The 21,096-nt window shown below is 36.6% G+C and overlaps 1 protein-coding gene across 3 annotated transcripts in view; it reads left to right on the forward strand.

Annotated features, from left to right (window-relative positions):
* CYP2C9 (cytochrome P450 family 2 subfamily C member 9) overlaps positions 1-20,273 on the forward strand; it is a 51,595-nt gene extending 31,322 nt beyond the window's left edge. For 2 of the 3 annotated variants that reach the window (XM_055093166.1, XM_055093167.1), the window contains exons 5-8: positions 2,241-2,382; positions 11,299-11,486; positions 16,180-16,321; positions 18,995-19,176. In XM_055093166.1, coding sequence (XP_054949141.1) covers positions 2,241-2,382; positions 11,299-11,486; positions 16,180-16,321; positions 18,995-19,176 — 654 coding nt within the window. Of the gene's footprint in view, positions 1-2,240; positions 2,383-11,298; positions 11,487-16,179; positions 16,322-18,994 lie in introns of all 3 variants that reach the window. The other variant, XM_003825387.7, reaches the window with a different exon arrangement.
* Positions 20,274-21,096: the final 823 nt, after the last annotated feature.

Raw genomic sequence — 21,096 nt, forward strand, 5'->3', positions numbered from 1 at the left:
CTTTTCCTATTCAGTCAACTTGCCAGCCACCCTCCTGTTTGAATTTCTTTAAGGTAATTATTTTGAATTCCTTTTTTGAATATTTGTGGATTTTTTTTTCATTGAGATCTGTTATTTGAGAGTTATTATGTCCCTTTGGTGGTGCCATATTTCTTTATTTTTCATGTTGTGTCCCTGCATTGATGTCTATGCATGTGACGGAACAATTGCTATTCCAAAATTTCTAGAGTGAATTTCATAGAGAAAGACTTTTATCTGAAGTTGAGTGTTTGTGTGCAGATGACGAAGATTGGGTAACTCAGTTTTTGAATAGATGCATTGTGATAGTATCTGTGTAGTTTCTCTAGCTATGGCCAATATCAGCAATAATTTTGGGTGCCTCAGTGGCCTAGGCTGTAGAAGGTTGCAGCAGTATCAGGAGCAGTGTGGGTTGTTAATGTCCTTAGTGTCAAAGTATTTGGGTGTCCTCCTATTTTCATTTTCCTAAAATTGGGGTGACTTAGCCTAAGGGATTCCTTTTGGTGTCATCTCTGACATGGCATACACTCAGCGGCATTGGTGCTGGGTTACAAGTACAGATCCTTGAAGTTGTCATAGAAGCATCATTCTAGACTCAGGGTCTTTTAATCATGTATTGTGACACCTGGGTCTTGCGGTGCAGGTTCACTCTCTGTGGCAGTGTTGAATGTAGATTACCCACAGAACCAAGGTCTATGACTCTAGCACACCTTAGCAGCTGAAGCCCACAGACTGAGTTGTGGCTGTGAATCTGTTTCTGAGGGTGAGGTGCAGGAAAATGCCGTGGCCTGCCTCTGATGTAGAAGGGGTGCTCTTTAGATTTGAGCCCAGCAAGTAGAATATGGCTACTATCATTAATAAGATAGGATATACTACCTTATTAATGCTAAGTAACCAAGCTCAAGTGAAGAGATGGAAATGTTAATACTGGTTTGTGACTGCACTGTTCTTCTTACTTAAGAGTAATTTTCAACATGGCAAGCTTAGAAAACTGTGTGAAGCTGATGTTACCAAGGGAGAGGACTGTCTTTGTCTACACATGTTGAGAGAATCTAGTCTATTTCAGTGGTGTTGATTACACAATATTCAACATGACACACATCACTTGGAGACTCTAAAAGCATCATTAATTTATTGCTGCTGGCCTTGGGGCTGGTTAAAAAGTAATATGTTTTTTATATTGATGATCTCTTTCAACTAAGTATTCCTTATCCATTGCTTTCTTTCTCCTAACTTCCAAATTATGAGAACTCCAGTCTCTAAGCCTTGGCATATGCAGTATCCTTACTCTCTCCTTTATCCCCTGTGGCAATTAATCCCTTTATTCTCCATCTTCATCATTGTTCTTTCTCTTCACTTTGTATATTTTTGTTTATTCCTGCACTACTGCACCCTAGAACAAGTTGTCTGTTGCCTCCCATCTAGATTATAATAGTGTGGGCCCATCTTGTCATTGTAAACCAATTCTCTTCCTCTATAATTTATCTTAGGTTTTGCTGTCATATTGCTTTTTTAATATTTGTTTTTACAAAATTTCAACTTTATAATGAATCTGGGGGCAATATTGAGTCCATGTACCTTTCTGACAGAAAAATATAATTGCAGACTCTTGATTCAGGCTCACAGTATCTAATGATATGGCCCTAATTTACTTTTTCTACTAATTTAGATTGTGGTTGTCTACAGGTAATAATGGCTTTAACACATAATGTCTTTATTTATCTCAAATACAGGGATTCTCTTGGTGGGGCAATCTAGGATAATACAGCAGCCCCAAAGCAGCAGAGAGTCAAGTGCCTTCCTTTTTCCCACTAAATTTAGTATACAGACCTTCATTTTGATGATTAAATCCCAGGATGGGGTCTACTCCACCTCCTACTTCACATTTGTGTTTGGAGTATGAAAGAGGAAATAGAGGAAATGGACCTAGAGACCTTCTGCTTATATATTTTAGCAAAAAAAAAAAAATGCTGTGTGACTCAGCTAGCTGCAAAGAGCCTGATGAATGGAATTTTTAGGCAAGCATGGAATAAGGGAGTAGGAAATAAAGTTTGGGCAAGTTGGTCTACAGCCTCTGCTATACAAGTAGTATTTTTTTTCTAGTACTGTACTTTCCAGTTTCTATGTTGGTAACTATATAACTATGTGAGTAATTTTGAATTCACTGTAATCAAATATGCTGGTAAACAATTTGTCAGATAATTGCATCAAATCATTCCTAGGAAAAGCACAACCAACCATCTGAATTTACTATTGAAAGCTTGGAAAACACTGCAGTTGACTTGTTTGGAGCTGGGACAGAGACGACAAGCACAACCCTGAGATATGCTCTCCTTCTCCTGCTGAAGCACCCAGAGGTCACAGGTATGATCACAGATGATAAGTTAATTAATTTTCAGAAAAGATTTTGGGAAGGTGTTGCTAGTGTCCTCCTTCCTGTTTCTCTTAGAGAAGCTTCATTATTTAAACTTTTGTGCTTCCAGCTGTAATCTGTTTCAAACTAATGGTGATTACAATGGGATATCTTGGCCTGGAATGGTGGCTCACACCTATAATCCCAGCACTTTGGGAGGCTGAGGTGGGTGGATCACTTGAGGCTAGGAGTTCAAGACCAGCCTGGCCAACATGGCCAAATCCCATCTGTAGTAAAAATACAAAACTTAGCCAGGCATGGTGGCACATGGCTGTAATCCCAGCTACTCGAGGGGCTGAGGCACTGGAATCAATTGAACCCAGGTGGTGGAGGTTGTAGTGAGCCAAGATTTTGCCACTATACTCCAGTCTGGGCAACAGAGTGAGACTCTGTCTCAGAAAGAAAAAAAAAGAAAAAAAGAAAAAGAAAAGATAAAAGGGGCATCTTTGCACAGTAGAGGAAGATAACTGAGAGAAATGAAGACAGCATGGCAGTAGCAAAAGCAGTAGAACTCTGGTCCAATGTGTCTGGATTTATGGCAGGAAGAGACAAGATAAATTGGCCTGGGATTGCATGTTGGTTTTATTATGAGAAGGCCATTTTAAATAGCAAGTATATTCTTCAAGATAACTTTTCTCATTCTCAAAATTTCAGGTTCAAATGCTGGAGTAGGGAAACTGGAAACTCTCCTTATTGAAGGATAAATGGTAATCCTAAAAATGTAGTGATCTGCCTGAGAAAATTCCTAGTCCAATAAGTACTCTAAAAAGTTAGATTCATAAGAAAGGTGATTCTGTTTACTAGAAGAGGTATATAAAGAATGTTCCATTTAGGCAGAATATGTACCTGAGACAGTTTCCATGAAACTGTTGTTGGGCAAAATAAGATTTTTTTGAGGAAGTCAATAATTTTATCTTTTATGAACAACTTTACTTTAGAAATTTACTTTTAAGGACTTTTGGTTATGCTGCAGGTAAGAAATATTCTTTTTTTCTCCTATGTCAGTATCCCCCATTGAAATGACAATAACCTAATTATAAATAAGAATTAGGCTTTTTTTTGAACAGTTACTAGCCTATAGAGTTCTAGAAGATTTTTTGTCAAATTTTATTATAGATTAAAGGGTACAAATACAGGTTTGTTACATAGGTAAGTTGTGTAACACTGAGGCTTGGGGTCCCAGCTATTCCATCACACTGACAGTAAACATATTACCCAACAGATGGTTCTTCAGCCCACATCTCTTCTCTCCCTCCCCCATCTGGTGATCCTCAGTGTCTATTGTTCCCATCTTTATGTTCTTGTGTATTCAGTGCTTACCTCCCACTTATAAGCAAGAACATGTGGTATTTGGTTTTCTGTTCTTGTATTAGATTGCTTAGGATAATGGCCTCCTGCTTCATCTATAATGCTGCAAAAGACATAACTTTTGTTCTTTCTTATGGCTGCATAACATTCCATTATGTATGTACTAGTCTGTTCTCACGCTGCTAATAAAGACATACCTGAGACAGGGTATCTCATAAAGGAAAGAGGTTTAATGGACTGTCAATTCCACACGGCTGGAAAGGCCTCACAATAAGTCTCTGATAGAGACTTATTCACTATCACGAGAATGGCATGGGAAAGTCAGGCCTCCATGATTAAATTACCGCACATTGAGTACCTCCCGTGACGTGTGGGAATTATGGGAGCTACAATTCAAGATGAGATTTTGGTGGGGACACAGCCTAACCATATCAGTGAATATTTGGTACATTTTCCTTATACAATCCACTGTTGATGGGCACATAAGTTGATTCCATTTCTTTGCTATTGTGAATAGCACTACATATTGGGGTGAACATATTGGGGTGTGTGTCTTATTGATAGAATGAATATTTTGGGGGCATATACTCCATAATGGGATTGCTGGGTCAACTGGTAGTTCTATTTTAAGTTCTTTCAGAAATATCCAAACTGGTTTCCACAGTGGCTGAACTAGTTTGCATACCCACCAACAGTGTAAAAGCATTTCCATTTCTCTGCAACCTCACCAGCATCTGTTGTTTTTGGACTTTTTAATATTAATAATTGCTATTCTGACTGGTGTGAGATGGTACCTCATTGTGATTTTGATTTGCATTTCTCTGATGATTAGTGATGTTGAGCATTTTTTCATAAGTTTGTTGGCTGCTTGTATGTCTGTTCATGTCTTTTGCCCAATTTTAATTGATTTTTTTTGTTTTTTTTTTGCTTGTTGATTTGTTTAAGTTTTTTATAGATTTTGTCTGTTGATACATATTTAGATTTTGGATATTAGCCATTTAGGTCCTTTAAGGTAGGAAGAGTACAGGAAATAGTCAAGAAGACTTTAACAAATTTCTAAAACACAGAGAGCATATAGAGGAATGATAAATCTGTACAGAGAGGGTAAACTTATAACCAAAAGGTCAGAAGAGAAAAATTTATCAAGGATGAAAAGTTAATCAGTGTCCCTTAAATCCTCCCAATATTGGTATTTGGAAGTACCAAGGGTCAAAGATGGTGGAGAATGAGGCTGAAAAAGGAGGCTCTCCCTGCCTACGTTTCCTCCACAACTCTTTTCATCAGGTAACTGATTTCCTCCCACAAGAAGAAGGAGGCTCACTCTCTAGAGAAACTGAGCTTAAGAAGCGCTGTACTCAGAGACACACAGCAGTGCCAGAAAAGGCATGAGGTGTAGGCTAGAAAGACAGATTTGGTACACATCCACTCCTTGAATTCAGAGACTCTTAGCTCTTTTATTCATCTTCCTTCCTAAAATTCAGCAGCTAGCTCTATCCTACAGAAAGGGAACTGATCTAGAGAAATGGCATTTTTCTTTTGCCATCTTAACAGACAATTCTCTTCAATGTCCAACAGAGTGAATGAAATGAAAACATATACTGCTAGATACAGGGTTATGGAATTTCAGGACATGAGAATTAAAGGGAAAATCATAAAAACTTTCAGAGCTGTACCAGGTTATATTGAAAGAATTAGAATTCAGAATTCTCAAGAAGAACTGTTAATATTATCTTGTATATTAATAAAAATAGAGTGTTTTCAGATGTGCATGTTTGCCAAAAATTTTTACCATTTTCCCTTTCTCAGAAAAATACTGAAGAATGTTCTTCATTCAAATGCCTGAAACCTTGTTAGAGAAAGTCCTGAGCTCCAGCAATCAGGAAACCTCGTGTAGGAGAATGAGAGTGTCAGGGAGGCTGCCTAGCACCAGACCTAGAAAACAACTACTTCAGAACAGACCTGGGGGATAATTCAGAAGTGAGATGAGACAGCAAGAACAAAAGAGATGTGACAGATTTTATGAGAGTTTCCAATAACTAAAAAGGAGTTTCAAACATCTGCCGGAACATTTGTAAATAATTCTAACTTGGGAAATGGAAAATTACAAATTGAAATAAAGAGACATTGTTAAGCCCAGGAAAGTACAAAAATAAAATTTAATCATAGTTGTCTTACCAGAGAACCATATTTGTGTAGTCAGAATGATGTAAGCAATGAATACTGATATCATAAAAATTGTCATCTAAATATATTCTGGAAAAAGCAGTGTGGAAAAGTGAGTGTGTCTATCTGAGGGTGTGTTCAAATATGAGGGGAAGATGGAGATTAAAATTCTCATCTCTCATAATAAAAAATTATTAAATATAATCTACAAAAAGATAAGTAAGAATTAGAAACAGAGTATTTAAAAATGTGAATGTATGTTCAGAAGAAGCTGCTAGAATGTTCAAAATGGTGGATTTGGAAAGTGTGAGAATGAAGAGAATACCATTGTGATTTGTGACCCCTCCCACACACAGATGCACCAATACAGTCATATATATGCATAAATCTGATAGTATAATTTAACGTTTAAGCAACATATGTTATTTTGATATGAAATTAATCTGTTTTTCAAAGACAGTAATTTCATGACTAAATTATATGCTTACTTTATGTTTTCAAACATTTTATTATTTTTATTTGTATTAATTATATATACTAATGTATATGTATATACATATTTATCTTTTAACTTTTTTAATTTTTATGGGTACAAAGTAGGTATATATCAATATGTTTGGGGGTACATGAGATGTTTTGATACAGGCATGCAATGTGAAATAAGCATGTCATGGAGAATGGGGTATCTATTCCCTCAAGCATTTATTCTTTGAGTTACAAACAATTCAGTTACACTCTTTAAGTTATTTTAAAATATACAATTAAGTTATTATTGACTATAGTGACCCTTTTGTGCTATCATATAGTAGATCTTATTCATCTCCACCTCCCCTCCCCCCACACTACCCTTTCGAGTCTCTGGTAACCATCTTTCTACACTTTATGTCCATTAGTTCAATTCTTTTATTTTTAGATCCCACAAATAAGTGAGAACATGCTATGTTCGTCTTTCTGTGCCTGGCTTATTTCACTTAACGTAATGATCTCCAGTTCCCTTCATGTTGTTGCAAATGACTGAATCTCATTCTTTTTATGGCTGAATAGAACTACATTGTGTATATGTACTACATTTTCTTTATACATTTGTCTGTTGATGCATATTTAGGTTGTTTCAAAGTCTTAGCTATTGTAAACAGTGCTGCAACAAACAAGAGTGCAGATACCTCTTCGATATACCTATTTCCTTTCTTTTGGGTATATACCAAGCAGTAGGGTTGTTGGATCATATGGTCGCTTTATTTTTAGGATTTTGAGGAACATTTAAACAGCTCTCCATAGAGGTCACACTAATTTGCATTCCCACCAACACTGTACGAGGGTCCACTTATCTCCACATCCTCACTAGCATTTGTTATTGCCTGTCTTTTGGATATAAGCCATTTTAACTGGAGTGAGATGACATCTCATTGTAGTTTTGATTTATATTTCTCTGATGATCAGTGGTGTTGACCACCTTTTTGTATGCCTGTAACCCATTTATATATCTTCTTTTGAGAAACATCTATTCAAATCTTTTGCCCACTTTTGGATTGGATTATTAGATTTTTTTTCTATAGAGTTGCTTGAATTTCTTATATATTCTGGTTATTAATCTCTTGTCAGATGAATAGTTTGCAAATATTTCTCTCCATTCTGTGGGTTGTCTCTTCCCTTTGTTGATTGTATCTTTGGCTGTGCAGAAGCTTTTTAACTTGATGTGATCCCATTTGTTCATGTTTGCTTTGAATGCCTGTGCTTGTAGGGTATTGCTCGAAAAATTTTTGCCTAGACCAATGTCCTGGAGATTTTCCCTAGTGTTTTCCTATAGTAGTTTCACAGTTTGAGGTCTTAGATTTAAGTCTTTAATCCATTTTGAGTTGATTTTTGTATATGGCAAGGGATATGAGTCCAGTTTCATTCTTCTCTGTAGGATATTAAATTTTCCCAGCACATTTATTGAAGAGACTGTCTTTCCCCCAGTGTACATTCTTGGCACCTGTGTTAGTCTGTTCTCATGCTTCTAATAAAGCCATACACAAGACTGGGTAATTTATAAAGGAAAGAAGTTTAATGGACTCACAGTTCCACATGGCTGGAGAGGCCTCACAATCATGGCAGAAGATGAATGAGGAGAAAAGTCATGTCTTACGTGGTAGCAGGCAGATAGCTTTGCAGGGGAACTCACATTTATAAAACCATCAGATGTTGTGAGATTTAGTCACTACCATGAGAAAAATATGGAGGAAACCACCCCCATGATTCAATGATCCCTACCTGGCCTCCCCCTTGACTTGTGGGGATTATTTCAATTCAAGATGAGATTTGGGGTGGGGACACAGCCAAACCATATCAGCCCCTTTGTCAAAAATGAGTTAACTCTAGATACGTGAACTTGTTTCTGAATTCTCTATTCTGTTCCATTGGTCCATGTGTTTGTTTTTATGTCAGTACCATGCTGTTTTAGTTAGTATAGCTCTGTAGTTTAATTTGAAGTGAGATAATGTGATTCCTCCAGTTTTGTTCTTTTTGCTTAGGATAGTTTTGACTATTCTGGGTCTTTTGTGGGTCCATATACATTTTAGGATTTATTTTTTCTATTTCTGTGAAGAATGCCATTGATATTTTGATAGGAATTTTATTGAACCTATAGATTGTTTTGATAGTATGGGCACTTTAACAATATTGATTTTTCCAATCCATGAACATGAAATATTTTTCTGTTTGTTGGGTCCTCTTAAATTTCTTTCCTCAGTGTTTTATAGTTTTCATTATAGAGATCTTTCAATTCTTTGGTTAAATTAATCCTAGGTATTTAAAATTATGTATGGCTATTTTCAATGGGATTATTTTTTAAATTTCTTTTTCTTTTTTCTCACTGTTGGCATATAACAACACTACTGATTTTTATGTTGATTGTGTATCCTTCAACTTTACTGGATTTGTTCATCAGTTCTAATAATTATCTTGTAGAATCTTTAGTTTTTCCTACTATAAGGTTATATCATTTGCACACAAGGATATTTTGACTTCTTCCTTTCCAATTTTGATAGCCTTTATATCTTTCTCTTGTCTGATTGCTCTTGCTAGGTCATCCAGTACTATGATGAATAACAATGGTGACAATGGGCATCCTTGTTGTGTTCCTGATCTTAGAGGAAAGACTTCCCATTTTCTCCATTCAGGATAGTACTAGTTGTGGGTCTGTCATATAGCTTTTTTATGTTGAGGTATGTTCCTTCTATCTCAAGTTTTTTTAATGAATTTTTGTCGAGAAGGGATGTTAAATTTTATCAAATACTTTTTCAGCATCAACTGAAATGATCATATGGTTTTTATCCTTCATTCTGTTGATATGATGTATCACACTGCTTGATTTGCATATGTTGAACCATTCTTGCATCCAAGGGATAAATCCCACTTGGTCATTGTGAATGACCTTTTTATTGTATTGTTGAATTTGGTTTGCTAGTATTTTGTTGAAGATTTTTGCATTAGTGTTCATCAGGTGTATTGGCCTGTAGTTTTTTTTTTTTTTTTTTTATGTGTCTTAGTCTGATTTTGGTATCAGGGTAATACTGGCCTCATAGAATGAGTTTGGAAGTATTCTCTTCTCCTTTATTTTTTGGAATAGTTTGAGTAGGGTTGGTATTAGTTCTTCTTTAAATGTTTGGTAAAATTCAGCAGTGAAGCTAGCCAGTCTTGGGATTTTCTCTACTGGGATGATTTTATTTCTCGTTTGATCTTTGTGCTGGTTATTGCATGTTCAGATTTTGGATTTCTTCCTGGTTCAATCTTGATGGGTCATATTTGTGTAGGGATTTGTCCATTTCTTCTAGATTTTCCAATTTATTGGCATATAGTTGCTCATAGTAACCACTAATTATTCTTTGAATTTCTGCAGTATCAGTTCTAATGCCTCCTTTTTAATTTGTTTTTATTTATCTGAATCTACTCTTTTTTTTTTTCTTAGTCTGGCTAAAGGTTTGTCAATTTTGTTTAACTTCTCAAAAAAGCAACTTTTTGTTTCATTGATCTTTTGTTTTGTTTTCTTCACTTAAATTTTATTTATTTCTGCTCTGATCTTTATTATTCCTTTTCTTCTACTAATTTTGGTTTTAATTTGCTTTTGCTTTTCTAATTCTTTAGGATGCATCATTAAATTGTTTGTTGGTCAATTTTCTCCATTTTTGATATAAGCTCTTGTAGCTATAAACTTCCCTCTTAGTACTGGTCTTGCTGTAACCCCTAGGTTTTGGTATGTTGTGTTTCCATTATCATTTGTTTCAAGAAATTTTTCAATTTTCTTTTTAATCTCTTCATGGGCCCACTGTTCATTTATGAGCATATTTTTAAATTTCCATTTATTTGTGTAGTTTCCAAAATTCCTCTTGTTATTGGTTGCTGGTTTTATTACATTGTGGTCAGAGAAGATGCTTGATATTATTTCAGTTTCTTTGAATATTTTAAGACTTGTTTTGTGACCTAACATACGGTCAGTTCTTGATAACAATCCATGTGCTGTGGAAAAGAATGTGTATTCTGTAGCAGTTGGATAAAATATCCTGCAAATATCTATGAGATCCATTTGATCTATAGTGCAGATGAATTTCAATGTTTCCTTGTTGATTTTCTATCTGGATGACCTGTCCAATGCTGAAAGTGGGGTGTTGAAGTCTCCAGCTATTATTATATTGGGGCCTATCTCTCTCTAGTTCTAATTATATGTCTTTTATATATCTGGGTGCTGCATTGTTGGTTGCATATATATTTAAACTTGTTCCATCTTATTGCCAAGCTGACCACTTTATCACCAATAGTGATCTTCTTTGTGTCTCCTTATGGTTTTTGTTTTGAAATCTACTTTGTCTGTTTTAAATATAGTAACTCATGCTCTTTTTTTCATTTCCATTGGCAGGTACTGTCTCATTCAATTCCTTTATTTTCAGCCTATGTGTGTCTTTATAAGTGAAGTGTGTTTCTTTTAGGCAACAGATTAATAGGTCTTGTTTTTCCATCCAGGTCAGTAACAGGTCAGTATGTCTTTTGATTGGAGATTTTATTCCATTTACATTCAGTGTTATTATTGATAAGTAAGGACTTACCCATGCCCCTTTGTTATTTGTTTTCTGGTTGTTTTGTGGACTTCTCTACCTTCTTTCATTTCTTCCTGTCTTCCTTTATTGAAGAGAATTTTCTCCACTTATATGTGTACAGATTTTTCTTAATGTCTGGTTTATGGCAGTTACACATTTGTGCATCTGTAACCATCCTCTCTTTAAGTTTGCATATACTTCCAGCACTATAATTTAAATTTATAATGATGTTTGGATACCTTCATGATTCATATACCCCTGAATTGCTACAACAAATGTGCCATTTTTCTCCTTTTCCATCAGTTTTTACTTGTGTCTTATCAGCTAAAGTCCAGGAAGAGATTGAACGTGTGATTGGCAGAAACCGGAGCCCCTGCATGCAGGACAGGAGCCACATGCCCTACACAGATGCTGTGGTGCACGAGGTCCAGAGATACATTGACCTTCTCCCCACCAGCCTGCCCCATGCAGTGACCTGTGACATTAAATTCAGAAACTATCTCATTCCCAAGGTAAGTTTGTTTCTCCTACACTGCAACTCCATGTTTTTGAAGTCCCCAAATTCATAGTATCATTTTTAACCTCTACCATCACCGGGTGAGAGAAGTGCATAACTCATATATATGGCAGTTTAACTGGACTTTCTCTTGTTTCCAGTTTGGGGCTATAAAGGTTTGTAACAGGTCCTAGTGTCTGGCAGTGTGTGTTCTCCAGATTTATTATCTTTCTTCAAGATTGGTTTGGCTACTCTTAGGTGCTTATATTTCCAAATAATTTTTAAAGGTATTAGTTTGTCAATTTCCCAAAACCTTGGGCTGGAATTTCTGTCAGGGTGACACTAAATTTATAGGCTAGTTTGGAAAGAACTGAATCTTGACACGTTGAGGCTTTCCATTCCTGAATATAATTATGCTTCCAATTTGTTTGGGGTTTCTTTTATTTAACCAGGAATGTTGTGATTTTGTTGTCATGGCTTTTGAGTCTTTGGTTTTCCCTAGATAATTAATATTTTTGTTGTGGAACATAAATAGTTTTTATCATTCTGATGATGTTAATCTGTCAACTTTGCTAAATTTACTAATCACTATTCATAATTTATTTCTGGATTCATTGTAATTTCTGTGTACATTATACTGTATCTAAGTTAATATTGTTTTATTTCTTATTTTCCATTTCTCATGGGCTTAATGTCTCTTTATCGCATTCATTATTGCATTAGCTAGAATTTCTAGGAGAGCATTGAATAGAATTGGTGACAGTGGGGATCCTTGTTTCTCATTTCTAATCTGCAGGAAGCAGTGGAAGTTTTCCATTTCAATATTGAGAATGATGCTTGAAGTAGATTTTGGTAGATATTTTTTATCAGATTAGAGAAGTTTGCTGTCATATATATATATGTCATAATTGTGTGTAAAATCTTATCAAATCAATACTCTGCATCTATTTATATAATTGTGTGTTAGTCCATTTCCATTGCTATAAAGGAATATCTTTGACTGGGTAATTTATAAATAAAAGAGTTTCATTTTGGCTCATGGCTCTGCAGGCTGTGCAAGAGGCATAATGTGGGCAGGCATCTACTCCTAGTAAGGACGTCAGGTAGCTTTCAATCTTCGGAGAAGGTGAAGGGGAAGCAAGCATGTCACATGGCAAGAGAGGGAGTAAGAGAAAAAGGAGTAGAAGTGACTTTAAACAACCAGCTTGCGTGTGAACTAACAGAATATGAACTCACTTATTATCATGGGAAGAGGTTTAAGCCACTCATGAAGAATTCACCCCCATGTCCTAAATACTTCTCACACCAGAACCCACCTCCAACATTGAGAATCACATTTCAACATGAGATTTGGAGGGGACAAATATCCACACAACATCAGATTATATATATTGGGCTTACGTTTCTCACTAAATAGAAATAAGTATGCACATAGAGATGAACTGGCCTTCTTCATATTGTTTAGGACTTCAGTGTTTACATTCACAAGAGATTTGGTTTATAGTTTTATTTCTCAGAATTTTCAAGATTTTTGATATTAAGATTATGCCAGCCTTATAAAACTATGCAAGAAATGTTTCCTAATGTGAGTCTGTTTTTATTGCCGTTCCCTCTCCCCACTTTTCTTCTTGTGATCACTTAGTTGTATCTTCGAAATGCCTGATAACTTTTGGTTAAATACCAGATGGTATATGTAAGAAATTGCAGAATTGCAGAGGAGGTTTATATTCTTCAAAGAAAGATTCATTCCTCTCCCATCGGCAGTCATAATGACATGATACCTGTTGTCATGATTCAGAATTGGACATAATGTGAATCCAGTTGAAAATTGAGTGTCAGTGTTAGCTTAGCTCTCTGAGGTTCTCCTACCTTTGGAAGCTTGAGACCAATTTTTGTCTTGACAGCTTTGCAGTGCCTTCTATCACATGGTTTCTGTATTTATCCAGACACTCCAGTTGCCATCTCAAACCTACTCTTTTCCAATCAAAACCAATACATATTATTAGTAAAATAAAAAATAATATAACTGAAAGTTGTATTTTCAAGGGGAAAAAGCAATGAGACTTGGTAAGGTTGCAATTACTAATGTCATCTTTTGAAGAAGACAGAATTGATAATTTACTTAGAGATTATGGGGCTTACCCTAGTGGTCAAGAGAAAAGACTTCAATGCACTCTGTTTTCACAAACACAGGAGATAACCAGGAGACTTTCGCTTCTCAAAATTAGGGTCTGAGGGTAATGGTAATGAAACTTACTTCTTCTCCTATAACTAATTAAATGAGAAATATACTGAAGAATCAGGCAGGAGTTGCCAGTCTCCCCAGTTCACTGCATCAGCTTTGGTGACCTCCTGGAGGGGAACGCTGCATCTGATGAGCTTCTTCATTCCCCCCTATGCAGGGCAGCTCATGCTGTGCCTGATGTCTTTTGAGCCCTGAGAAGCCAGAGCCCAAGGGGATTACCCATTGAATCCCTTCTTCGTGGAATAGCCCAGTGCAGAAAAAAGCAGCACTGTGTGGCCAATTCTACCCTCTTTACAAATCAGATACATGTGTTCTTCTGCTACAGGCTGGATCCACTTATCTAGCTGGAGATGATAGTCTGAGACAGGAGTTGGCAAACTGTCTCTGTAATGGGCCAGATAGTAAATATTTTAGACTTTTCAGGCAATGTGGTTTCTGTTGCAATTCTTGACATCTGCTATTGTAGCATGATAGCAGTCACAAACAATCTGCAAATGAATGAGGATTGATATGTTCCAATTTTTATAGAAACAAATGTAAATTTCCTATAAAATGTTTGTTTCAAAAATATTGTTTCAAAAATATTGTTTCTTGTTTGCATTTGTTCAATGTAAATACTTTTAGCTCACATACTATACAAAAACAGGTGGCAGGATGGACTTGTGCAGGGAGTATTTTTTATTGATGCCTAATATAAGACATCCCTGTCCAGTAGAATTTTCTGCAAAGATGTGCAATTGATTTGTGCTTTTATGTCATATTTAAAGAATATTTGTCAGCACAAGATTCCAAAGACTGGCTTTCAACTTTCCCAGAATTTTTTTGTTTTAGCTCTTATATCTAGATCAATGACATATTTCAAATTAATTTTTATTTCATAATATGAAGTAATAGTGGTCATGCTTCAATGTCTATAAATTTCTACTTATTCAAGTAACATTTGTTGAAATAAATCTGCTTTGGTATCTTAATGACATTTTAATATAGTACTTGTTTATAAATATTCAAGGGAATATTTTTAAAAAACAAAATTATAGACTATTTATATGAAAATTTAGGGGGTAGAATTTTTCCTAACATTTTTATTATAAAATTTTTTAAAATAAATAACATTACACACACATATGTATATGTACATATGGCAGTGTGTATACATATCTACTCGATATCTGTCCATCCATCTATTTACACCTCAATACTTCAGTATGTATAGCACAATAACAATGGTTTTCTCCTACATAATAATAATAGCATTCATACTGTGGAGTTACTAATACAATAATATTATTTACTATACAGCTTTTATTTAAAATTTCCCAACTTTAAAATAATATTTTAATCACTTTTTTCTTGCAATTCACTCTCCAGTCAAGAAATAAGCACATAGTTTCAGTATCCTGTTATTTTCATCTCCTGTAATCAAGAAGAGTCCATTTCCTCTGTTTCCTTTCATTATGTTGATCTCTGTGAAGAGTTGAGCAATTAGTCATTTAAATTTTCCTGGGGCTCGTTTTGGGTAATTGTTTTCTAAATATTATATTCCAGTTATGACTTTGGCAAGAAAACTACATAGTATTTTGAATATTCCACTGAATCACAGTGGTGAGGCAGGGGCACATAATGTCACATATGCCATTATTGGTTATGCTAAGTTCCTCACCTAATAAGTTGGAATCTGCCAGATCTTTCCATTGAAGGGGTTCTGCTTTTTATGCGTGAATGATGAAAATCTATGGCATGGTACTTCAAGACAGAACACCCTGTTTCCCAAGTCACACATCCAATAGTTTTATCTTTCATTAATGATCCTCATCTGACCTGATGATCTTGACCTGAATGGTTACAAATAGGTGATTTTTCTAATTTCATCATTCCTTCCATATTTTTAAGCTAGGATTAATCTGTAATGAATATCTCTCCCATATCTTTAAATGAAGACAAACAAACTGCATGGCAATGACAAGAACTCAATAGTTTTATCCTTGCCACTACACTTGTTACCATCCCAGAAGATGTCATTTGAAATTCAATCATATGTTTATTCACAAATGCCCTGTGAACAGATACTGTGGCCATTTCCCATGTCAACAGAGACTTCAACTTTTAGTTATACTCTACACATAAGGTTGGTGAAAACTGAAGTGATGGAATAGAGAAGCAAGTGTGGACAGCCACTAGTGTCCAAGCTTGATGAAAAGGAGGACAGATTCAGAAGGTTGCACCCAAGTATCCAAGTACTCAGGACTTCAAATGTGATTGCAGGGCACTTTAGCAAGATTATTGTCATGGGCCTTAAGTTCATGACTCTTATTACTTGGTCTATCCATCTGGAAATGGTACTGCTCTTCTTTGGAACGGGATTTCCTCATCTGCACATCAAAAGATTTAACTACATGATTACCACTGTTTCTTCAACCTTCATGACTTCTTTACAGCTCAGTTCATCTATGTCTCTTGTTTCTAGGGCACAACCATATTAATTTCCCTGACTTCTGTGCTACATGACAACAAAGAATTTCCCAACCCAGAGATGTTTGACCCTCATCACTTTCTGGATGAAGGTGGCAATTTTAAGAAAAGTAACTACTTCATGCCTTTCTCAGCAGGTAATATAAATTTATTTCCATTTGTGTTTCAGGGTACAAGATAACTTTTTTGATCCATTGGAACTTACATGTGCCTCCTCTGCAGTGGTACAATTACTCTTTGTACATGATCAAGAGCACTGTTCTGAATGCCTGTGTACACACTGCTCATGATACATCCTAATTATTGGGCCAGATTAGTGGACTTTGGGGAGCTAATCCAATTCTTCCAAATTGAGAAAGCTGAAATATAGGTTGGTTGAATTCTGCCTCTAGGTACACCACTGAGGTACCCAAGAACTCCTCCTGGAAGATAAAACTAATTACATTTTCCTCACTAGCCATGAGGAAGTTATCTCACTCCAGAACTTCACTGAGTGTCTTCCACATGGTGTCCCTCACCCCCTAGGCTGGGCTTGTAGGATAAAATTATCCGCAAACACAGAATAGGGTCTTAAAAGGCTCACTTCTGAGTTTGGAAAGCAGAGTAAACAGATCATTGTAGTTCAATAGGACTGAGCCTGTGATATGGAAAGAACAGGCTGTTGGGGGTTGGGAGGTAGACGGAAAAGCTGTCTGCTTCTTGTACTCTTATACCCCAAAGTGAGGCATAAGTAATATTTTAATAGCAGTAAAGACATTTGAGCTACCTCAAAGGAGGCAGAGAGGATGAAAAGAAGAGAAGACAGGGCTATTAAAGGAGATAATGAGCCACAGGAGCAGGACATTGGCTCTAAATAAAGGATATTAGAACCTTTGACAAATGACCATGGATGGGATGAGGGGGACATTGGGAATGTAGCAGGATACTCTGCAGTGATGCAGAGCACCATGCTGTTCCCCTAGTCATGGCCATGTATCTTGGATGTTGGATCTCCATACTTGAAATGTGTGTGCTGAGCATCTGGTGATAGAATCTCCTTCCTTTATTCTATGACCTTTAATGTCTGCTTTATATCTGCCACTGTAGATACCAAGACAACAAGAAAAGAAACCTTCCTTCAAGCATTCACATTTAGCACATGTATTAGTCCATTCTTACATTGCCTTAAAGAACTACCTGAGATTGGGTAATTTATGAAGAAAAGAGGTTTAATTCACTCACAGATCCACAGGCTGTACAGGAAGCATGGCTGGGAGACCTCAAGAAACTTGCAATCATGGTGGGAGGCAGAGCAGAAGCAAGCACATCTTTCCATGGCAGAGCAGAAGAGAGAGAAAAATGAGGAAAGGCTACATACCTTTAAACAACCAGATCTCATGAGAACTCACTCACTATCATGAGAACAGAAAGGGGGAAATTATCCCCCATGATTCAATCACCTCTCACCAGGTATCTCCCCCAACATTGGGAATTACAATTTGACATGAGATTTGAGTAAGGACACAGAGCCCAACCATATCGCACACTAATAAATAAATAAATAAATCAGTAATTATTATTCTAGGTGATCCATGCTGTCTGTTTCTTCTGCCATAACAAAATATCCAAGACTAGGCAATTGATAAATAATGGAAATTTATTTCTCACAGTTCTGAAGGCTGGGAGTTCCAAGATCGAGGTGTCAGCAAGTTCAGTGTCTGATGTGGGCCTGTTCCTTACAGATAATGCCCCCTCTGTATCCTTATATGGCAGAAGGGCAAAAAAGGCAAAAGGGGAGAAATGGCTCCCTTGCATCTCTTGATGTTATTATTTTAGCAAGGACAGAGCCCTCCTGACTTATTCACTTCCTAAAAGGAGCCATCTCTTTAGTAATGTTGCATTGGGATTATGTGTCAACATATGAAATTGGGGGAGGCATATTCAGACCATAGCACATTTTTCAATGGAAATATAATGTGGAGGAAACCCAGAGAAGGCAACATTTTCTTGCTCAAGGAGATGAGAAAGAGGGTAAAAAAGGAGATAAAATTTGACCTATGTCCTGACTGTGGTAATAGAAAAGTTCATCTTGGCTAAAAGGAGCAGCATGATATAAAATTTGAAACCTCATGGTGTGTTGGAGACTGATGATGAGTGGCTATGCCTAGAGTTGACAGTATCGGATTTGAAGAGTGTAAGGAGTGATGTGGATCATCAGACTGGAAACAGAATGTGAGGGTCCAGATCAATCCATTGGGACCTTATCCTATAGGACATACAGGGAAGCCATTTAAAGTTTTAAAGTGAGAAGGTGACATGTTTAGACATGTGCTCCTGAAAGTACCTAGAGGAAAAAAATCTTTGGCTGCATATTGAGCCAGAAATACAAAGGGAAATACAGTATGTTAGCCTCCTCCTCTAAGCCCTTCTCAGTTCAACCCACTGGACAAGAAATGTATGTTTCTAAAGAAAGATTGATGAAGACATTTAAAGTCTCTTGAAAGATTTTAATAAAGTGCTTGGCATGTAGCTGGTACTCAACAAATATTTGTTGAATACAGGGTGCCTGTTAAGATCTGATATTAGGTGAAGAGTAAGTATGTCCATTCATTTTTCAGTTGCCTATCCATCCATCCATTCATCCATTTATCCATCCACTCATCCATCCATTCATTCATGCATGCACCCATCCACCTATCTATCTCTTCATCTCTCCTACGATTCACTGAACAGTTATTGCATATTCTGTTTGTGCCAGTTACAGAGACAGTGTTTGTCACTGTCACAGTTACACATGAGGAGTAACTGCTCTCTGTGTTTGCTATTTTCAGGAAAACGGATTTGTGTGGGAGAAGCCCTGGCCCGCATGGAGCTGTTTTTATTTCTGACCTCCATTTTACAGAACTTTAACCTGAAATCTCTGGTTGACCCAAAGAACCTTGACACCACTCCAGTTGTCAATGGATTTGCCTCTGTGCCGCCCTTCTACCAGCTGTGCTTCATTCCTGTCTGAAGAAGAGCAGATGGCCTGGCTGCTGCTGTGCAGTCCCTGCAGCTCTCTTTCCTCTGGGGCGTTATCCATCTTTCACTATCTGTAATGCCTTTTCTCACCTGTCATCTCACATTTTCCCTTCCCTGAAGATCTAGTGAACATTCGACCTCCATTACGGAGAGTTTCCTATGTTTCACTGTGCAAATATATCTGCTATTCTCCATACTCTGTAACAGTTGCATTGACTGTCACATAATGCTCATACTTATCTAATGTTGAGTTATTAATATGTTATTATTAAATAGAGAAATATGATTTGTGTATTATAATTCAAAGGCATTTCTTTTCTGCATGTTCTAAATAAAAAGCATTATTATTTGCTGAGTCAGTTTATTAGACCTTCCTTCTTTTATGCATAATGTAGGTCAGAAATTAAAGAAAATAGAGTTCCAGGAGACCATGCTGGTTCTCAAAATGATAAGGACAGAAAGGACAAAGAGGAAGAGGGTAGGGAAGCTGTTTTGGGTGAGTGTTAGAGTTACTTGAGGATTGGATTTGAAAGTGAGAAACTGTGTCCAGGGGCAGCTCTAACCTCTAGGGAAATATTCAGAGGATCAGTCAAAGGGTGGAATGGACATTAAATGTTAGAATTCTTATATCCACATTGGTGTTCCTTTTTTTTTTTTTTTTGAGACAAAGTCTTGCTCTGTCACCCAGGCTGGAGTGCAGTGGTGTGATCTCAGCTCTCTATAACCTCCGCCTCCCAGGTTCAAGTGATTCTCCTGCCTCAGCCTCCTGAGTAGCTGGGATTACAGGTGCATGCCACCACACCTGGCTAATTTTTTGTATTTTTAGTACAGACAGGTTTTCACCGTGTTAGCCAGGATGGTCTCAATCTCCTGACCTTGTGATCTGCCTGCCTCAGCCTCCCAAAGTGCTGGGATTACAGGTGTGAGCCACTGTGCCTGGCCTGGTGTTACTTTGAAGTGTCATTACTTTATCTCTAAATAAAGAATCAGATTACTTTTATTACTTCATGTTTCCAACTTAGAATGATGTAATGAAGTATAAATACATGCTTTCATATCGCTGCTCATGTGTTCTGTCATGCTTCTCTCTTCAAACATAAACAAAATTTCTTTTTGGTTTTTGTTTGTTTGTTTGTTTGTTTGTTTGAGATGGAGTCTCACTTTTGTTGCCCAGGCTGGAGTACAATGGCATGATCTTGGCTCACTGCAATCTCCACCTCCAGGGTTCAAGTGATTCTCCTGCTTCAGCCTCCCAAGTAGCTGGGATTACAGGTGCCAACCCCCATACCAGGCTAATTTTCGTATTTTTAGTAGAGACAGCGTTTCACCATGCTGGCCAGACTAGTCTTGAACTCCTGACCTCAAGTGATCCACCCATCTCGGACTCCCAAAGTGCTGGGATTACAGGCATGAGCTACCATGCTTGGCTGGGCAAAATTTCTAAGAAGAATTACAAAGATTTAATCTTTCTCAGCTTCTCCTATATTATTTTACTTTTAACATAAGTGGGATGGTAATTTTATGCTATGGTCCTAATATAATTAGCCTCATGTCATCTCCAAAGAATAGACAACTAAGTATCTTATGTTAAATTATATTCACCACTTTTCCTGTCTTCTACTTGAAATGTAAGAAATGAGAAGTAACATAATTTGTTATGCTTCTCACAGCTCATCTCCCAGAAGTTACTTACATTTTGGAATACGTTTTAAAGATAATATGTGGATACAGGTGTACATGAACATCTATATATGTATGTGTACATTATGTGTATTTACCCATTTTATATATATGCATATATATATATACACACACATATATGTAACTTATGCACACATACATATAGGGTTAAATGTTTATTACAATATTGGGCTCATATCACACATCTTGTATTAAAACTTGCTATTTTCCT

The sequence above is a fragment of the Pan paniscus genome, chromosome 8 (genome assembly GCF_029289425.2).
Source record: "Pan paniscus chromosome 8, NHGRI_mPanPan1-v2.0_pri, whole genome shotgun sequence".
Taxonomy (NCBI): domain Eukaryota; kingdom Metazoa; phylum Chordata; class Mammalia; order Primates; family Hominidae; genus Pan; species Pan paniscus.